Source organism: Thunnus albacares, chromosome 11, assembly GCF_914725855.1.
Source record: "Thunnus albacares chromosome 11, fThuAlb1.1, whole genome shotgun sequence".
Taxonomy (NCBI): domain Eukaryota; kingdom Metazoa; phylum Chordata; class Actinopteri; order Scombriformes; family Scombridae; genus Thunnus; species Thunnus albacares.
The window spans coordinates 2465587-2483542 of record NC_058116.1 but is presented as its reverse complement, the minus strand read 5'-3'; the positions used below and the strand labels follow the sequence as shown (position 1 = coordinate 2483542).

At 40.5% G+C, this 17956-nt stretch overlaps 1 protein-coding gene across 1 annotated transcript; it reads right to left on the bottom strand.

The window, feature by feature from the left end:
- Positions 1-4129: 4129 nt before the first annotated feature.
- Positions 4130-9026, bottom strand: fzd5 (frizzled class receptor 5). The gene has a single exon (XM_044366194.1). The coding sequence runs from the start codon at positions 8343-8345 to the stop codon at positions 6600-6602; it is 1746 nt and encodes a 581-aa protein (XP_044222129.1). The 5' UTR covers positions 8346-9026; the 3' UTR covers positions 4130-6599.
- Between the last annotated feature and the right edge of the window lie 8930 nt (positions 9027-17956).

Sequence of the window (17956 nt, the reverse complement as noted above, 5' to 3'; positions counted from 1 at the left end):
ACCCTGAGTGGTAAGTATTAACCCTTTAAGCTATCATTATGCTGTATGTATGCTGCTGTATTTATTCATTTGACATGGTACTTCTTTGTGTTACTCTGCTCTGAAGCTTGTGAAGCTTCTATCAGTGGTAACTGCTGTAGTTGAGCTTTTACAAGCTACAGTTACATTAATGATTAAAAGCAGTATGATTTGCAGAGATAGTCTATGTAACTATACTATAAATACAGCTAGTTTATGAGTCAGAACAGTTTTGACATAAATCCCAAACTACTTTGAAGTGTGTGAACAGACTGGCAGAGGATGGTTGTGATTGGGTATCTCAGGTTGTATTAGATCACTGTTGGCAATGTTGCAGATTTTTTTTTTAGTTTTACCATCAATATGAAGCACTTTGACTTGTTGAGTATATCATTTTCTGAATTGGCAACAGTATATTTATAATATTGATGTATAAACTGTTCTTCAGTGGATTCACCTGAAAATGGACCGTATCATATTTATATGGCTATCACAATATTGAAGAACCTATCCTGTGATGGAGGATTTTATCCACATTGCCCACTCCTAGTCTGAATTTTAGAAAAATATCAGAGCCAATCTGTACATCATGACACTGTCTGAAATCACTCCCTGCACCTCTAGTTTACATTGTACAATTTCATTTGAGTGTTAAATTCTCAAACAGTGTCCTCTCATATTTCCCCTGTAGGGTGATTTCAGTCTTGACAAAAGAGGATCCCTCCCTCTGCTCTTCCTCAGCATCACAATTTATTAATCATGCTAATGTTTCCTTCCCTCTGGACCTGTCTCAATGAATGAAAGTGACGTGTACAATCTGTCTCATTATAGTCCACACAAGAAAAAGAAAAGAAAAACAGGAACAAGTGAGACACCACAACATATTTATGTCTGTTTAGAAGAATATTTACAGAAATTGCATATCTAATGAATGAAAACATCGGCCTTGCAGCTTTCATAAGTCATTCAAAATTGTGCAATCATATAAAACAACTTGTGTCTTGAGTGCACCATGAATAGCGGTAGGTCTATTTGAGCCCAAAGCTGCCATGAAATCTGTTAAAATGTTTCCACCTCTCTCTGGCAGATTCACCTTTCAAAGCCCTGGAACCTGAATGATGAGATGTCATGTTGAAAGTCATTGAAATGTACAGTTATTGGATAATCTCTATTATTTGAGCCCTTGTGTTCACTCATTCTCTGTTTTAATGAACATGATGTTTTACCAACATAGAATAACCCACAAGGACATTCTCCCAGTATGAGGATGAGTAAAGTAGTTACATGTGACCATATTATTACATTGAGCACATCCTCTGCATTAGTAGCATGTGTTTGGAAGGAGTTTTAACAAGGCCTGTGTGCTCTCACTGATTTTACATTAGCATGTACAAGGCTATCTCTGAGATTATATCCTCTTCAATAGACTATTAATGGTGGTTCTTTCAAATCCATGGATACTGCTGGATCTGATGGTAATATGAGCCAATGTTTTTTTTAATAATGGAGCCTAGTCTATGGCAAGTGGAAGTAAAGGTTGTACTAAATAATATGGAGAATTTGTTTTTCTGTGGGGGATTCTTTTGTAACAATTAATGTCTTGGTTTCCTACACAATCACATGGATAACCCCGTTCTAAAAACCTTTGTTTCATATCTACAGATTTGTCAATGAAATCCACTGTGATGTGACAAATTCATCTGAGTCTGAAAACTGACTTCTTGGTAGATGTCATTTTAGGGGTGTGGGGTGATAGCTGTTGGTAAGCAGTAAGGTGTTTCATTCTTTATCTTTTCTGTATAGAGTAGTGCATAGTGTTGCAGACTTCTTCTCAAACCACATGTCCAGGAAATAAACACTATCCAAAGCATACTCTATAGTCAACTCTAAACTGGGATCTTTTTCATTGAGAAGTCTTGTAAAACAGACAAATGATGTCATCAATGTATCAATATCATTTAAATATTTCATCAACATATGGATTCTCTGGTGGATTATATATGAAGTTTTCTTCAAACAGACCAACATATAGATTGGCAAAGCTACGGTGCTGCCTATTGAACAACCATTCATCTGAAGATAAAAGTCCTCCTCGAATTTGAACTAGTTACATCTTAATACAAATTACATCTTAAGAAATTCATTTGATAGACCATGATTAGCTTGACAGTTTTTTTCCCCAAGCAGTGTACTAATGATGATACCTTCCTGGTGGGGAATACTTGTGTAAAGACTCTACATTAAGATTTACCAAAACACAGTTTTCACTCACCTTCTTTATCTCTGAGATCTTCTTAACGGAATCTATAGAATCTCTAATGTAGGATGGTAGTGATTGTAAATATGGCCTGACAAAACAATCTACAAAGGTTGAGAGTGGTTCTAGTAGTGAACCAATCCCAGCCACCACTGGTCCACCTGGATAGTTATTCTGATGAGTTTACGTAGGATTTCTACATTTCAGCTACTCAAATTCTTTCTTAGAAATGATGTTATTCTGATGAACATTCTCAAGATACACAAAAATGTCCTCCTGAAAGCTTGGCGTAGGGTCTCCACTGAGTTTTCTGTAGAATGTCTCATTGCCAATTTGTCTCAAAATACATTTCAATGACTTAAAACATGACATCTCATCATTCAGGTTCCAGGGCCTTGAAAAGATGACTGCCAGAGAGAGGTGAAAATCCTCAATAGATGAGAAGTATACTGGATATTTAATTTGCAAACTTTATCCCCCAAAAGATTGAATGATGAGATTTCATGGCATGTTCTGCTCGAAGTATCTTTGGGATCAAATAGATCTATTCATGATGCACTCCAGACACAAGTTGTTTCACATGATTGCACAACCTTGAATGACTTATAAAAGCTGCAAGGCCGATGTTTTCATTCATTGGATATGCAATTTCTGTAAATATTCAATATTAAATATAAGATCATTGTAAGAATTGTTCAAATACTCTTGATGAAGGTCCAGAGGGACTGAATTATTAGTATAATCAATAAATTGTGATGCTGAGCAATAGCAGAGTGCATGTGTGAATATCCCTGATAGAATGATAAATGTAGTGTCTATAACATGTACAGTGCGTTTTTGTAAAAAAAAAAAAAATACCCCAAAGTAATGCTTTGCCTTTTAATAGATGTGTAAATTAGTCATGTGACCCCTCTGTCAATGGTGGCACAGAATCATAATTCAGAAGTGTAATCTCACTTTACTGCTAACTGTAAAGTAAACAGGGACTCTGTCATGTTGTTGTACTGTATTCTGGTGTATTCTGGTGTATGAGGCTGTTGTCTTTATAGAGAATCCTGGCAGGCAGCTGCAGCTTCAAGATGGAGAACGGTGCTACAGTCAATCAACCACTGTGACATCACACAGCCAGAAAGTGGCAACACTCGGAGAAAACAGGAGCCTGCATGAAGTGAGTGAGACTGTTGATTTTAAGAACAAAGGTTTCTGGGTTCCTCCGAATTCTATGATGTGAAATATCACAGCATGAGGAGAGTTTTCCTGAGGAGGAGACTGTAACTAAATTTTATACACTTTGATTATTTGATGCATTTTGATAATTGAGCCACTGAACAGTTAAACCCCCACCACGTGGAGATTATAACTAAAGTTCTTACATTCAGTTTGTAGCTCCACAAATACAACTTTTAAATCAAGTTATTAAAAAAAAAACTACAAATTCTGTAGTTCAAATATATACGACTTCAAACAACAGTCAGGTGCACGTATAGCAGCTGCCTCCTGCTAATACTGACCATTAAGAAATTCCATTGTAATGTGATTCCAGTGTAAGTGATGGGGAACAAAATCAACAGTCCTCATTCTGTGTAACAATATATTCACAAGTTTGTATGAAGCTTCAGCTGTCTGAGTTGGTGAAATCAAGGTTAAAGTACAGAATTCCCTCTTTGTGTTTCCAGAGTGCTCCCATGCTGCTGTAGAGGGAATTTCATACTCAGTAGTCTAACTTTAGAAGATACCCAATGGATTTGTCCAAGACAGACTTTTGTGAAACTTTACTCTTCAGTTTAGAAACCTCAGTAAAATCCAAGCAACATAAACCATACAGACACACACAGACGTACATGAGACGTGAACCAAAGTCGAGATCAATTTTGAAGTTTTAATTCCACAATATGAATCAAAATCTACAACATCTTCTGTATCCTTTGAGGAAATCTATCAGTATGTATGCAGATTTACACTTTAAAGGATAAACCTAAAACATCACTTGTTCCCCAACACTTCATTGACATCCATCACCAGCCGTACAGTCACATTCACTCACACAAATCAGGCTAATAAATTAGAGGTATCATCTAGTATGTGGACACAGTAGTCTAAACAACACAATTGGCCAACAACATTGAATGAAAATATCACACAACATCACAGCAGGGCAGAGAAAGCAGAAAACAAATATTAAATGTGCTTCATTTTCACCATATCAGCTGTCATTCTGTCTTGTAATGTTGTGACTGAACCCAACTGAAAGAAATCATTATTTTCAGATTGCAGTTAAGGCAGTTAATTGATGCACTCCCAGCAGAAAAACAAAATGATGGCCTCTGTAAGAAGACAAGAAGTTGATGATGTCAAGGCCCCTAAAAACAGACGCTCCACATCAGACCACAGATCCCAGTTTGTAAGATTTTTTTTCTGTACGCAAAAATGTGAACATGGTGAAACCTGTGATGAAAAGCATCACATATCACACAATCACATAGTATTTAGTTCCTACTTTAGTCTATAAAATATCAAAAAATGTCCACAAATTCCCAACTGGTGTTTTCAAAGTGCTCATTTCATCCAACCAACACTCCAAACCCCCTAAATGTTCATTTTCCAATAATATAAAAAAGAGAAAAGCAGCAAATCCTCACATTTCTGAAGCTGGAACCAGCAAATATTTGGTGTTTTACTTGAATATGTTTAAAATGATAAGAATTATTTTCTTTTTTAAACACTAGACTAAATATTTCAGTGCTGTTTTCAGTGAAGGGAAACAATAAATCAGGCTTTAAGTCACTAAAATGAGAATGTATAAAAAAGACATAATAGGTAAAAAATAATACATTTGATGCAGTCCTAAAAGTCTTTATCACACAAGACATCTAGGACTGTCTGTACCATTGTGCCACAACCCAAATAGGCGTTCTCAGATAGCTTGTACTCAACAGTCCAAACCTCAAAGTGATTGACTGATGAAAAACTGAGAAAAGCAGCAAATCATCACATGTGAGAAGCTGGAACCAGTCAACTATTGATTCAAATCACTGAAATTCTAAGTTCGATCGTCAAAATTGTTGCCGGTTCATTTCAGTCTGTGACCTGCCACATGTCTGTTAGAGTTCATGGTAAGAAATCATTGCAGAAACGGAGCAATGATTCTCAAAAATGAGGTCCAGGGACCTCCAGAAGACCCTCACTTGGTGTCAGAATCCACAGCAGAATTCTCAAAATGTAGAAATCTTAAAAAAAAAAAAAAAAAACCTCAAGAATATCTAATCTACTACTATCCTGTCATTCACAACTTCTACACATTTAACCATGATGTGGTGCAAAATCTTACTAAATTGCGGGTCTGCGGTCTTCTGCAGATCTGTTGTCGTTTGAGAAACCCTGATGTGGACATAAAGTGAGCAGCTCTGCTGTCAACCAGCAGATGGGGGTAAAGGCCAACGTCAGTCTCATCCTGCAGCTTTAACCTGATCGCTGTGTGTTCGATTCACACACACAACATGAACAAAACTGACAGAAACGAAACACCGTGCGGCTCACTTTACACAAAGAGACATGTAGTGACTTCAGGTGTGACATCACAGCAGAGCTCAGAGGTCACTGTGGTGTGTAAAGACTGAAGGTGTTTTTGTTGGATTACCGTATGACTTCCTAGTCTCAGATAACCTAAACAATAATCCCACACACACACACACACACACACACACACCACTCACACATTCACATCAAACAGCACATTTATGTACAAGTTTATACACTGGCGTCTCTGGCGTCTTACACTTAGCTTGTGGCAGTGGCATTGGTTGGTTACAAACTAAACATATCACACTATACACCTAATTTTCTTCTTTTTTTTTTTTTTTTTTACAGTAAATGTATACAATATATACATAAATAAATATGTTTTTTCTCTCTCAGTGCTCAGGATAATCAGATAGGAAGAAGTATTTGGGATTCCATTATGGATCCGTGTAACTCTGTGGAGGTCAACTGTTTCAGTTGTACCGCTTAGAAAAGCAGAATCAATTGTTGCAGTCAGTTATCACAAAGGTCAGACTCTCTTATCTTCTTATTATCCAGCCTGTTTGTTTCATTTTCCCTTTTCACACTCGAAATCTTTTGGTCCATTGTGTCTCATATGGTCACTATTGTCTTTATGAGAGCTGACATTCAGAGGAGGATGATACACGATCACACAGTCCTGCAGGTGTTCACCTTCGACTCACACTCACATTCTGGGTGTTTGGATGCTTGGGTTCATTTTAGAACATCCAGAGAGCTGACTACACTCTGAATGAGCATCACTTCTTTAATCTGTCCACTTCATTCATATATGAGACGGAGCAGCTTTGTGGTAGATCCCTGGCGTCAGTCCACTTCCAGTATGTCCAGTTAGAGCAGTACTGGCCTCGCTGTACATGGAGGGTGGAGCAGTGGCTTTCTGTGGCCAGCAGGGGCAGCAGCGAGCCACAAACCTCCTCCAGGATTCCAGGGTTTTTCCTGACCAGATCCAGACTCCTGAGGTGATGCCCACCACCAAGTACATGAAGTACTTGAGCATGAAGACAGCGTAATCTGGACCCAGTCCTGAGCGCTGGCGGTCAGACAGGCAGGAGCAGGCCAAGGCTCGCTCCCAGCCAGGCCGGTAGTGCTGCTCATACACCAGGCAGGCCACCACGATGGTGGCGGGCACGGTGTACAGCACCGTGAAGAGTCCAATGCGAATCATCAGACGCTCCAGTTTGTCCGTCTTGGTGCCACCTTGCTTGATGATGCTTCTGATGCGGAAGAGCGAAACGAAGCCGGCGAGTAAGAAAAGTGTGCCGGTGAAGAGGTAAACCACGAGAGGAGCGAGTACGAATCCCCTCAGATTCTCCAGGCTCTGGTTCCCCACGTAGCAGATTCCAGCTACAGGGTCCCCGTCCACAGCGCTGAGAGCCAGAACCACAATGGACTTGATGCTGGGGATGAGCCAGGCAGCAAAGTGGAAATACTGGGAATATCCTGCGATGGCCTCGCTGCCCCACTTCATCCCTGCAGCCAGGAACCAGGTGAAGGACAGCACCACCCACCAGATGGAGCTGGCCATGCCAAAGAAATACACCAACAAGAAGACAAGGGTGCAGAGAGCGGGGCCAGTGGTGTCGTAAAGGATGTGCAGCTGGTCACCACCAACACTGCTGCTGCTGGCGCCACACGCTACCCGCTCATGACCTGCCACCAACCGGATGATGTAACCCAAAGAGACGAAGAGGTAGCAGGCAGCCAAGAAGATGATGGGCCTTTCTGGGTACTTGAAGCGCTCCATGTCAATAAGGAAAGTGGCGACAGTGGTCAGGGTGGAAATGAAGCACAACACTGACCAAAGCCCCACCCAGAAGCTGGTGAAGGCGCGCTCGTCGGCTGAGAAGTAGGGCTGGTGGCAGGGCTGGGCACAGTTGAGCAGAGGGCCGGTGTGGACCCGGCCGTACAGAGAGTGGGACTCCCTCTTGATGGGGACCAGGGGGTCTCGACAGCGACACTCCCTGTCACACTGAGGGGCGCTGGGGGGTCTGGTCCGGCCTTTAGGGGTGGGCTTGGGGAACGGAGGAGCCAGGGTAGTGGTCTCGCTGCTGTTCTGGTCCATGCACAGGGCCTCGTCGCCCAGCTTGGGCAGCTGCTCGCAGTTCATCCTCTCTGGCCACTCGAAGCCGTACTGGCTCATCAGAGGGGAGCAGCCGCGTTTGGCCCTCTCACACACTGAGCGGCAGGGAGGCAGAGGCTTGCGGTAATCAGGCAGGCAGATTGGGGTGTACATGCTGCACAGGAAGAAGAGCAGGTCTGGAGAGCAGCGGATCCGGACCAGGGGCCAGAACTGGTGGACCTCCAGCCCCACCTCCTCCTGGGTGTCGTGGTTGAACTGGTTGGGCATGTAGGTCAGGTTGTAGCCGATGCCTCTGCACATGGGCACAGTGATTGGCTCACAGACCAGATCCTTGGAGGCTCCTAACGTGAGACCAGGACACCAGAACAGCAGCAGCAGCACGAGGGGCCGCGGGAGCGCGTGCCTCACCATAGATGCCATATAGATCATTAGTATTAGAGTAGTTATAGAATTATTAACTTTAGAGTCATTAAAACAGGACAAATAAAGTGTAAATGAGTTTCTTTCAATTCATGAGTTCATCTCTCAAACCTGCTTGAAAACTTTCTTCTTCTGCTAGTTAAATCCAGTTTGTCTGCTCTACCTTTAGCTGCACTCCAGACGATAAATCCAGTCTTCCCAGTAAAGTCCGCAGAGCAGAGGGCGAGTCTCTGCTGTCAATCATTCACCAGCTCTCCTTCAATCATTGTGGAGAAAGTTCATCTCCGGCAGTCAACGTCCAATAAATTTAATGACCCTGTAACATTTTTACTAGCTGTGTTTGCTCCTGACGGGTCACAACCGACATCATCAGACTCAGCCGGTGAAAAAGGGTAGAAGAAGTCCTGGAAAATGTATGAAAGCAAAAATCACAATTCAACAGTTCAAATGTTTCTCTCTGCGCGCAGAACCCGATACATAAAATCCACTTGACGTTTCTTCTCAGGTCGGTTTATTCCTTCAGTAACATGAAAACAAAGTTTCACAAGTATCCCGTCCTCTGCCGCTGAGAGGAAACAAAGTGAAACACGGCAATAATCCGGAGCATCCTTCAGGGTTAAAACTCGTGTCGTGTTTTCAGGTGCGGCTGCAGCCTTCACGGAGCCCCGGGACCGAGTGAAGTCCGTCTGAAGCTGCAGCACCTCCTCATCTACACAGGGCTGCTGCGTTCATGGTCTGTCGGACATGTCAGGACTCGATCAATATACACAGCCAACAGCAAGCGACCTACACCCAAGTGTTGTGGATGAAATGTATGGAAAATGTAACAAACAATAAGACATTTATTTGTCTGACATATTTAGTTCTAAATTGAATTCTAAATTATTCATTATTAGACATCGGCATATTTATTTGCAATGCACCTTTCAAACATGAAGAAGATCAAATCAGTTGAAGTAGAATAAAATAGATTAACAAAGTGAAAAGGAAAAAAAAATAAAGCAGGTAGAAAATAATAGTCATAGAACACAGTTTCAGTCCAGTTACAGTGTAACATCAGGCAACACTGCTCCCACCTGAATGAATACATTACTGATTCATTTCAAATATTCTGCTTATTATTGAAAGTAATGAAGTACTGTGTGAAAAACTGTTTTGAGGTACTTTAATTTATTTGAGTATTTAAATTTTTTTTGCTACTTTATACTTCTCCCTCATTACATTTCACAATCTTATAAAATAAGATCTGCACCTCAGCTAGCTGCAATATGAAAACACAGCTTGCACAGTAACACATCTGTATTAGTAATCCAGTAATCTAATCTATGACTCTGAAGGAGATCATTCTATGTAATGAGTAGTTTAGTTTTTGATACTTTTTGAATGCAAGGCTTGTACTTTTATGCTGTAGTATGAAGTTAAGACTATTAGTAGTAATAATAGCCAAATACTACTCCCAACACTGTAATTCAGTTCATTTTTTGTACTTCAGCATTATGCTAAAAACTCCCAGCTCTAATCTGGTTTTGTCATTTAAACACACACTTAATGTTGAAGACACAGATTGGATTAATTAAAAACGTGAACTCCGATTTTTTCCAGAGGAATTATGTTATCCTTGCTTTCCACTAACAGCACGTGAACGCATCAGCGAGTTGTATTTATGACTTCCTGCATTAAAAGCCAGGAGTTTAGCAGGAGGGCTTGAAGGTATTAGATGATGGATAAGGTGTCCCCGCCCACTGACTTCCCGACCACACACACACACACACACAAAGCACAAAATGATTGAAAAATAGTTTTAATCTGTGTCATTTAACTCACAACATCATTAATATCAATTTCTATAGTAGTCTAGTTTGCTATATTCTCCAATATTTCTTATTTATACATTCTACTTAACCTGTTGTTGTCACTTTAACTTGCTGTGGATTAGTTTAATATCTTCTGTAATGTGAAGCCTTCTGACTGAACTCAGATCAGTTTTTAAAGAACAGAGTGTGTCATTAAAAGTAGATGATGCATCTGTAACACATGCAAGCTTCTGTTGAAGGCCGAGTGGCAGATACAGAGGATCTTGGCCTACAAATAATTCTTCTTCTCCTTCTTGGCTCATTGCTGCCATGTCTTACCAGGTGAAAGCCAGGAAGAGCTCGTCCAAAGACCAGTTAGTAAAGTTTTGCCACGGCGAGACCACACAAAAGACAACAGAGTTATTAAACAGAAAAGATCATTAAAAACAGAAGCAGAACCCTGTAATTTCCTGTTTGAAACCTTTTATGTTAAATAGATTTGTGAATTCAGCGTTTTCTTTTAAAACTGTGCAGTTAAATTTTTGTACTGGTGTTGCATAACAATCTATTTTCAACATATTTATTTATTGATAGTTTTAATTCCAAATCTGTTTCTGATTACCCAATCATATCCACAATGTGTGTGACTGTGTGGAGACACTGGAGAGTGAAAATACTGACATCAGTATATAACTAAATCATAAAAACATCAGAGGTGCACAATAAGTGATCTTATGACTTCTCTCTGTCTGTCTGTCTCTCTCCGTCTCTAACACACACCCATACCCTACATCGGACAAAGGTCATGACACTCTGGGGGACAAAGGTCTTAAAGAGTGTGTTTGTGTGTGTGTGTGTGTGTGTGTGTGTGTGTTCAACATATCTGCTGTGACGAGTCTCTCTCTCTGTCCTCATTTACCTTCACTCCGGTTGCTTTGATAAGTGGAAGCAAACAGTGAGGAATTCATGTGTGGAGCCTGAGCGGCATCAATCTCTCATGTGTATGCACACGCACACACACACACACATACATATGTGATTACTTGTGGTGATTTTCCCAGGTGCCAGGACTGTTTGAATAAGACTTAAGCGAGAACACAAGGAGACGTGACCTGCATCTCTGGCTGATCAGGTAACCATGGGCTACACACACACATACACACGTACTTCTATACCTGCGAGGACCCTTGTTTACATGAGTTACCTAGTCCACTACCTGAACCTACTTATTCTAACTTTAAACCAAAAAAAACAAGTCTTAACCTTTAATCAGTCCTTCAAAGATGTAAAGGCTGCAAAAAAAGTTCTGTCTTTTCAAAAAATTCCTCATAATCAAGCTCTAAAACTTAAATTACTCACAAGCAGTAAAAGTACAAGAGTTCACACACACATGATGGTACTGCCACATTCACTTTATTATTTTACTAAACATCAATCTATTTTGTTAATTTAGATAAATGAACCACTTATGATTAAAATAACTGAAGACAAAAATGCCATGACGTTAGTTTTCTAAGATGGATTTTTAATGTGAAGCTCACTTCTGGCTCTTGAAAGTAAAACTACAGAGCTATGTGATGGAATTAACATCAAACTTGCTGAAGCTTGGAAACTTTTAGGACTTAGTAAGACTAGGTCAAAACCTAGTAAATGGCTGGACTGTGTATGGTCAGTGGTAGTATATATAATGTGAACTCCTGGATGTTAAAGGGAAACTTCAGTATTTTTCAACCTGGACCCTATTTTCCCATCGTTTTTGTCTGATTGACTAATGGGGACAACAATTTTTTGAATTGGTCCAGTATTGAGTGAGAGCGCTGCAGCCAGCAGCTGTGGAACAGGCTGCAATGTAATCCTTTGGGGAAATAGCGCCCCGTCAACAACTCATGAGATTTCAACATGAGATTTCTCATTGAGCAAGACTTGGTTAGACACAATAATAAACAGACCGGATCAAGTGAAAGGTAAAGAAAAACATTTGAGGAAATGGGAAAAATACCGAAGTTTTCCCTTTAAATGTTCATCTGCAATTTTCTGTAGTGGTCCCAGTAATATTTGATGTTTAAGTGTAGTGAATTAGCATCACATGACATGGTTAAGCTATGTTTGAGTCAACAGAAAGGTATAAATGCAGTTGCAAGAACAATACTTTCCACTCATATCTTGAGATGTTTGATTTGAAAGTCTGTTTCTATCTGCGGATGTCTGTGAATATATGGTCTCATCCATATGTTTACATAGGATTAGCATGCTAGGCTAACAGTCACCTGTCCAGCACTGTGATGTTAAACAGGAAACACCGCCGTTACATCTTATTTTTATACAGTCTATGGGCTACACCCAGCACGGCACAGCTATGCTAACAATGCTAGCCATGCTAACAAGCTGTTAGCCGCTGCGCAGGCTGGTAAAATGGATCCATTGCATCTCTTTTTATCCGCAGGTTGGTGTTTCTGTCAGTGGCGGAGCCTCTGTGTGAGAAGCTTCAGTTGGTAAATGTGTGTTTTGAAAACTTATTTCAAGACTGCGCTGTGCTCAGGGCTCCTCTGTTAATGCCCCCCGAGGATGTAGTAAAAACCATTCGCATCAATTCATTTTGAAAGAGCAACAACCAATGGAGAAACTCCAACACTGGGCCGGCTGACCAATGGTGAAACTTACCATGACGGACAGACATTGGGGGATATAGGGCTGGTTCATGGCCAGTCCGGCCAAAAAGGAGCCATAAAAAGTTGAGAAGTTCAGTTAATTGCATTCAGATTGAACTAAATTATCTCCGTTTATCACCTGAATCTGAGCATTGGAGTTGTTTTATAGGCCAGAAACAACTAACAACTGTAAAAATGTTAGCTGTAGCTGTTAGCAGTGTTTCTTTATTGTCGCTTTTTGTATGTTCATGAAGTAGAGTCTAGCTGTTATGGAATAAACACATATATTTGTTATTTTTGAAGCATTTCCAACATTCCACTGCCCTGAACATGTTTAGAATTTATTCACGTTCCTTTATTTGATAGTTGACAGTGGAGACAGGTCTGTTTGTGTGCACACATGTTTTCTATGGACTTTTCATGCAGTTGCTCTGCCTTTAAAATGAGCTGTTTGTTCAGTCTGAACACCTTTAGGCTAGTTACTCATAAATAATGTGAATTTAGAATTACTACCGAACATTTTTCCAAAGTTTACTGTTGCATTTCATGACACTTTGATGTCAGCGCTGCATGAAAATCAACATGCAGAGACCTGAAACCTGCTTCAGTGAGGTGATCCGTCAAAGTGAACAAACACCAGGTCTGCTTTTGTTGTCAAAGGTACGTTGCTGTTGTGCAGTGACCCACTGTAGACCTCAGTCTTCATCTAGTACACGTACATTCAGTTGCAACACAGAAAAATTGAAGTTTGTTTGATTTTGTGCCCCATTGCCTTCCTCATGTGAGCTGTAGGAACAACCTCCACCATTTCTACCAAGATAGAAAGCAAGCGTGTAGACAGCGTGTTTGACTGTCCACAGCTTAGAACTGAGTTCACATCCCATCACAGATCTCTAGTTAATGTTGCTCTTTTTTTTTAACCACTACAACTTTTTTCCAAACAACCATACCTTCAATAATCCTCCTTTTGTCAACATATGCTACTTTGAGTGGAGCTAAAAGGAGGTGAAAGCAGCAGAAGTGGAGTGTTTAGCTCTGCTGTGGAGAAATGATCAGAACATACTGAGCATGACAATGGGTAGTGGTGAAGTGGGATTATGCAACAGGAGTGATTTAGAGGATGTTTTGATCAGTTTGTTGTCTTCATTAGAATTTATTATGATCCGAGCCGACTGCAGCTGCTGTTCTCCATGAGGTAGCAAATATAAACTTTAAGAGTCTCTTTTTTCTCCAGTGTTTGATACAGTATTTTTGGTGTAGATCACTCACCTGGTGCGGTCCACATTGAAAATCATTGTTTTTGGGAATCATCCAACTCTGCAGTCCATGTATGAGCAGAGTCTTACTAGACAGACCCTGAAGATCATCTCATCCAGCTCATGTTCTCCACTGTGAATTCCAACTTTTAGCCTCTGGCAGAAGATACGAAGTTCCCTGATGTAGATTAAAAAAATAGATTCACAGTCTTTCAAATGTGTCTTAAAACAACAGTCAGGTGTCCATGTGAACAGTGAAAGAGGTTTTCCTCGCTGTAATCATTCCTCCTGTTCATACTGACTGTTAAAAGATCCTTCAAATGTGCTTTCAAAGGAAGTGATGGAGGCCAACATCCACAGTGTGTCCACACAGTCATTTAAAAGTTGATGTGAAGCTTATATGAGGCTTCAGCAGTCTGAGTTAGTCATATCAAGTGGATATCTGACACATTTACAGTCTTTTTAGCATCAAATTCCCTCTTTGTGTTTCCTCGGACAGTGTTTCCCTGTTGAGCTGCCGTGGAAGTTTAGTAACAAAAAGAGGGACTTTGGCACTAAAAAGACTGTAACGTTGAAACATATCTACTTGATTTGACTCATTTTGAAGCTTCTTATTAGCTTCAGATAAACTTTTAAATACATTTTAGCACAGGAGGAGGACTGTGGATTTTATATTGTAAGTGCATTATGAAGGGTCAGTATGAACAGGAGGAATGATTACAACAAGAGAAACATGTTCCAATGTTCATTTGGGCTCCTGACTGTTGTTTTAAGACTTGAAAAACTGTGAAGTTGTCCTTTTAAATGACTATAAGTGCTCATTTGTACCTACATGTGTTGTTCTGAACTTTTGAGAGTAACCCGAGCGGTTCATGTAGTACTGACAATCTTTTTTTATGTCAGTGAATTGTATATTGTGAATGTTATACTTTGAACAGAACTGCAGTGCAGCATCCAAGACAAATATCCCCGCTGATCCTCACTCTAGTTGTCATGAGCGAGTTCTGTATGGATTCAATTATTTAAAAAGCTGTAGCTCTGAACGTTCAAAAATACCATCACTGTACATAATTCTGGGTTTCGCAGGGTTGTCCAATATCAACATCCTCTCTGGTGAGTGGGATGCTAAAATTAGTGCGCTAGTGAGATATAAATGCTAATGTTTTAACTGTAGGATTTCAATGTGAAACACTGAATTGAATCGGCACAAAAACAAAACTGACAGCTTCAATCCAGAAATATCAGAGCTGTTTGAAACAACATCTGTTCCTCTGTGGTTTCATTTTGCCTCATACAGGTGTCTGCACAATGCCTCCGTCCTGCTGTTCTCTCACACACTCACACACACACACACACACACACACACACACACACACAGAGTGGACTGATAACACAGTGACAAATGTCTAATTGCACCTGGTTTATGTCTCATTAATCATTCACTGGTCACAGTTCCATTTATTGTTTTGAGCTTTATTTTTCCAACAAAAGTGAAGCTACATTGACATCAGTGATAAGTGAACTTACTGCTTTTTAAATACGGCCGGGTTGTCGATCAAAACAAATTGGCATCATGCTGTGTGTTCATTTAAAGGGCCAGTCTGTAAGTTTTGTGTCCATATACAGTAGCAGTCAAAAGTTTGGAAACACTTTTCACATAATATATAACCAAAGGAACTGCTGTTTCACCCACATTACTGATGTAAACAAAATATCCCTCACTGTGATTTAGTTTTTAGTCATATATTCAATGCTTGAAAAAGCAAGATCCATCCTGTTATAAAAGAACCAGAGTTGCAACAATTAGTTGATTAATCATTTCGTCAATTTCGCCAATTGACATAAACACTTAAATCACCAAAACTCTTGCTGATGAACTGTTGTTGCTTTTCTCTTTTTATATGATATTAAAATAAATATCTTTGGGTTTTGGACTGTTGGTCTGACAAACCAAGTCATTTGAATTGAATTTTCTGACCCATTATAGACTAAATGATTAATTAGTTGCGATAACAAGAGTCCAAAACCCAAAGATATTCAGTTGACAATGATATAACATAAGAAAAGCAGCAAATCCTCACATTTAATCAGCTGGAAGCAGAAAATCTTTAATATTTCTGTTTGTACGATTATCAAAATGCTTTGTGATGAATCTTCTGTTGATGGACTAACCCTGAATCAACTGCTTTCTATCAGCTAAGCAAGTTAACATGTCAGATTAACCTGTGAGGTTCAAAAAAAACAGACTCCATTGGCTGAATGAAGACCACAAGAAGCAAGTGAAAGCTCTGGAAGCTAGTCAGCAGACCTGTGAACAGTGCATGAGATTCCCTGTTTTGAGCTGCGTTTACACCTGCTGTGAAGTTGTTTTACACTTAAATACAAATGATCTAAAAACACATGAAGAAGGATTTGAGTAGAGAAACGGTGAATTTGCCCTTTAACACCGACAACAACACACTGACAATCTGCTCGGCTCAAAGCTGCTGAAAGCTTCGACGTGGCCAAACGAGCCTCTGAACAAGCAGGTCAGTGGGAACACTGGGGCCCTGCCAGCTTTTGTGTAGTAGCTCGCTAAATGTCGGGGGGGTGGGGGGTGGGGGGGGGCCTCGGTGTGTGTGTGTGTGTGTGTCAAAGCCATACACCCTCCTCTCATGTTGGGAGAGCAGAGGCCCGGTCCTTCCCTCCTCTGTGACCGTTGTCCACCTCTCCCCCCCCTCCTCTCTTTCTCTTCCCCTCGTCCTCTTTTCCTCCTTAAACTGTCTTTTGTTTTCATTTTCGTTGGCATTTCTGCTCTGTCGTTGTTCGGGCCCTAAATGAGTCTTGACTGGCCTGCGGGCCACTGGAGAAGCACAAAGGACTTCGTTCTACTCGCTACAGTTGATCCATTGTGGGCATCCCACAATGCACTAATTGGCGATGACAATTAAGCGCGGTCGACACTCAGCTTCAATTTGCCTGCTGCTCGACATACATCACAGGCAAATGAGAGGCTCTGAGCTCGCTGCTCTCCCACACAATCTGTATATTCACCCAGCAGGTTTACATGCACTTTTATTCACATGGATCCGCTCTGAGCTCATAAACCTGACGACCAGCCGCTAACCCACACGTCATCTTCTGTCACGTCAGCAAACTGTGAACCCCCTTTTGTGCATTCTTCACCTTGTGAGCATTAGTAGAGAAAACAATCTCAGCACAAGGACCATTTAGTAGCCCGCTCCGGAGCTTTCGGTTATATCATAGGATCCTCCTCAGCGGTTGGAGTTGTCGTGGAATTGTAGTTGTTCGTTCTCTTTAAAAATCTAATGTGTTCACAGCTTGAACAGGCTGAAAAAGACAAAGCTTCAAACGATCGAACTTTAAAGCTGCACATATTTCGTCATAACTTGCTGCAGATGTTTGGAAGCTCAGATCGACAGTTAGCTGGGAGGAAAATAACAAATGTGTTAATCAGCAGCAGTGAAACACTAGTAGCTGGATTAAAGACCTCATGAGATGAACACAATAACATCCTGGAAAACCATAAAGTCAACTCAAACTAAACTACTGCTGTGTTGTCACATGTTCTCAGACCATGTTTGAAGGTTTAAGTGTTTATAGCTGTTCAAGCTATAACACACTTGAAGGCAGAGTAAAAAAATGGTTGTCATAGAGAAGGATGAGATGCAATAATTGGTCACATGAGGAGGTAGCGCAGACTTTCAGATATTCATAGTGATGTATTCAGTTGTTCACACACAAAAAGGACAGAAGTAGTTGTTTCAAAAATGGAAAAAAAGAAAGCTCACTTTCTCACTGCCACACAGCTGGCTGATCATTGAGTGAAGCTAGTGTAATGTCAGATTTTCGGTTTTAGAAAGTTACAGAAATTGTCGCTCAAACATGTCGACACCTTCCAAACTGGCCCTCAATGCTGCCCT

What these genes read in the sequence shown, in the direction of transcription:
- fzd5 (XM_044366194.1), bottom strand. Translation starts at nt 8,345, where the DNA reads ATGATCTATATGGCATCTATGGTGAGGCACGCGCTCCCGCGGCCCCTC.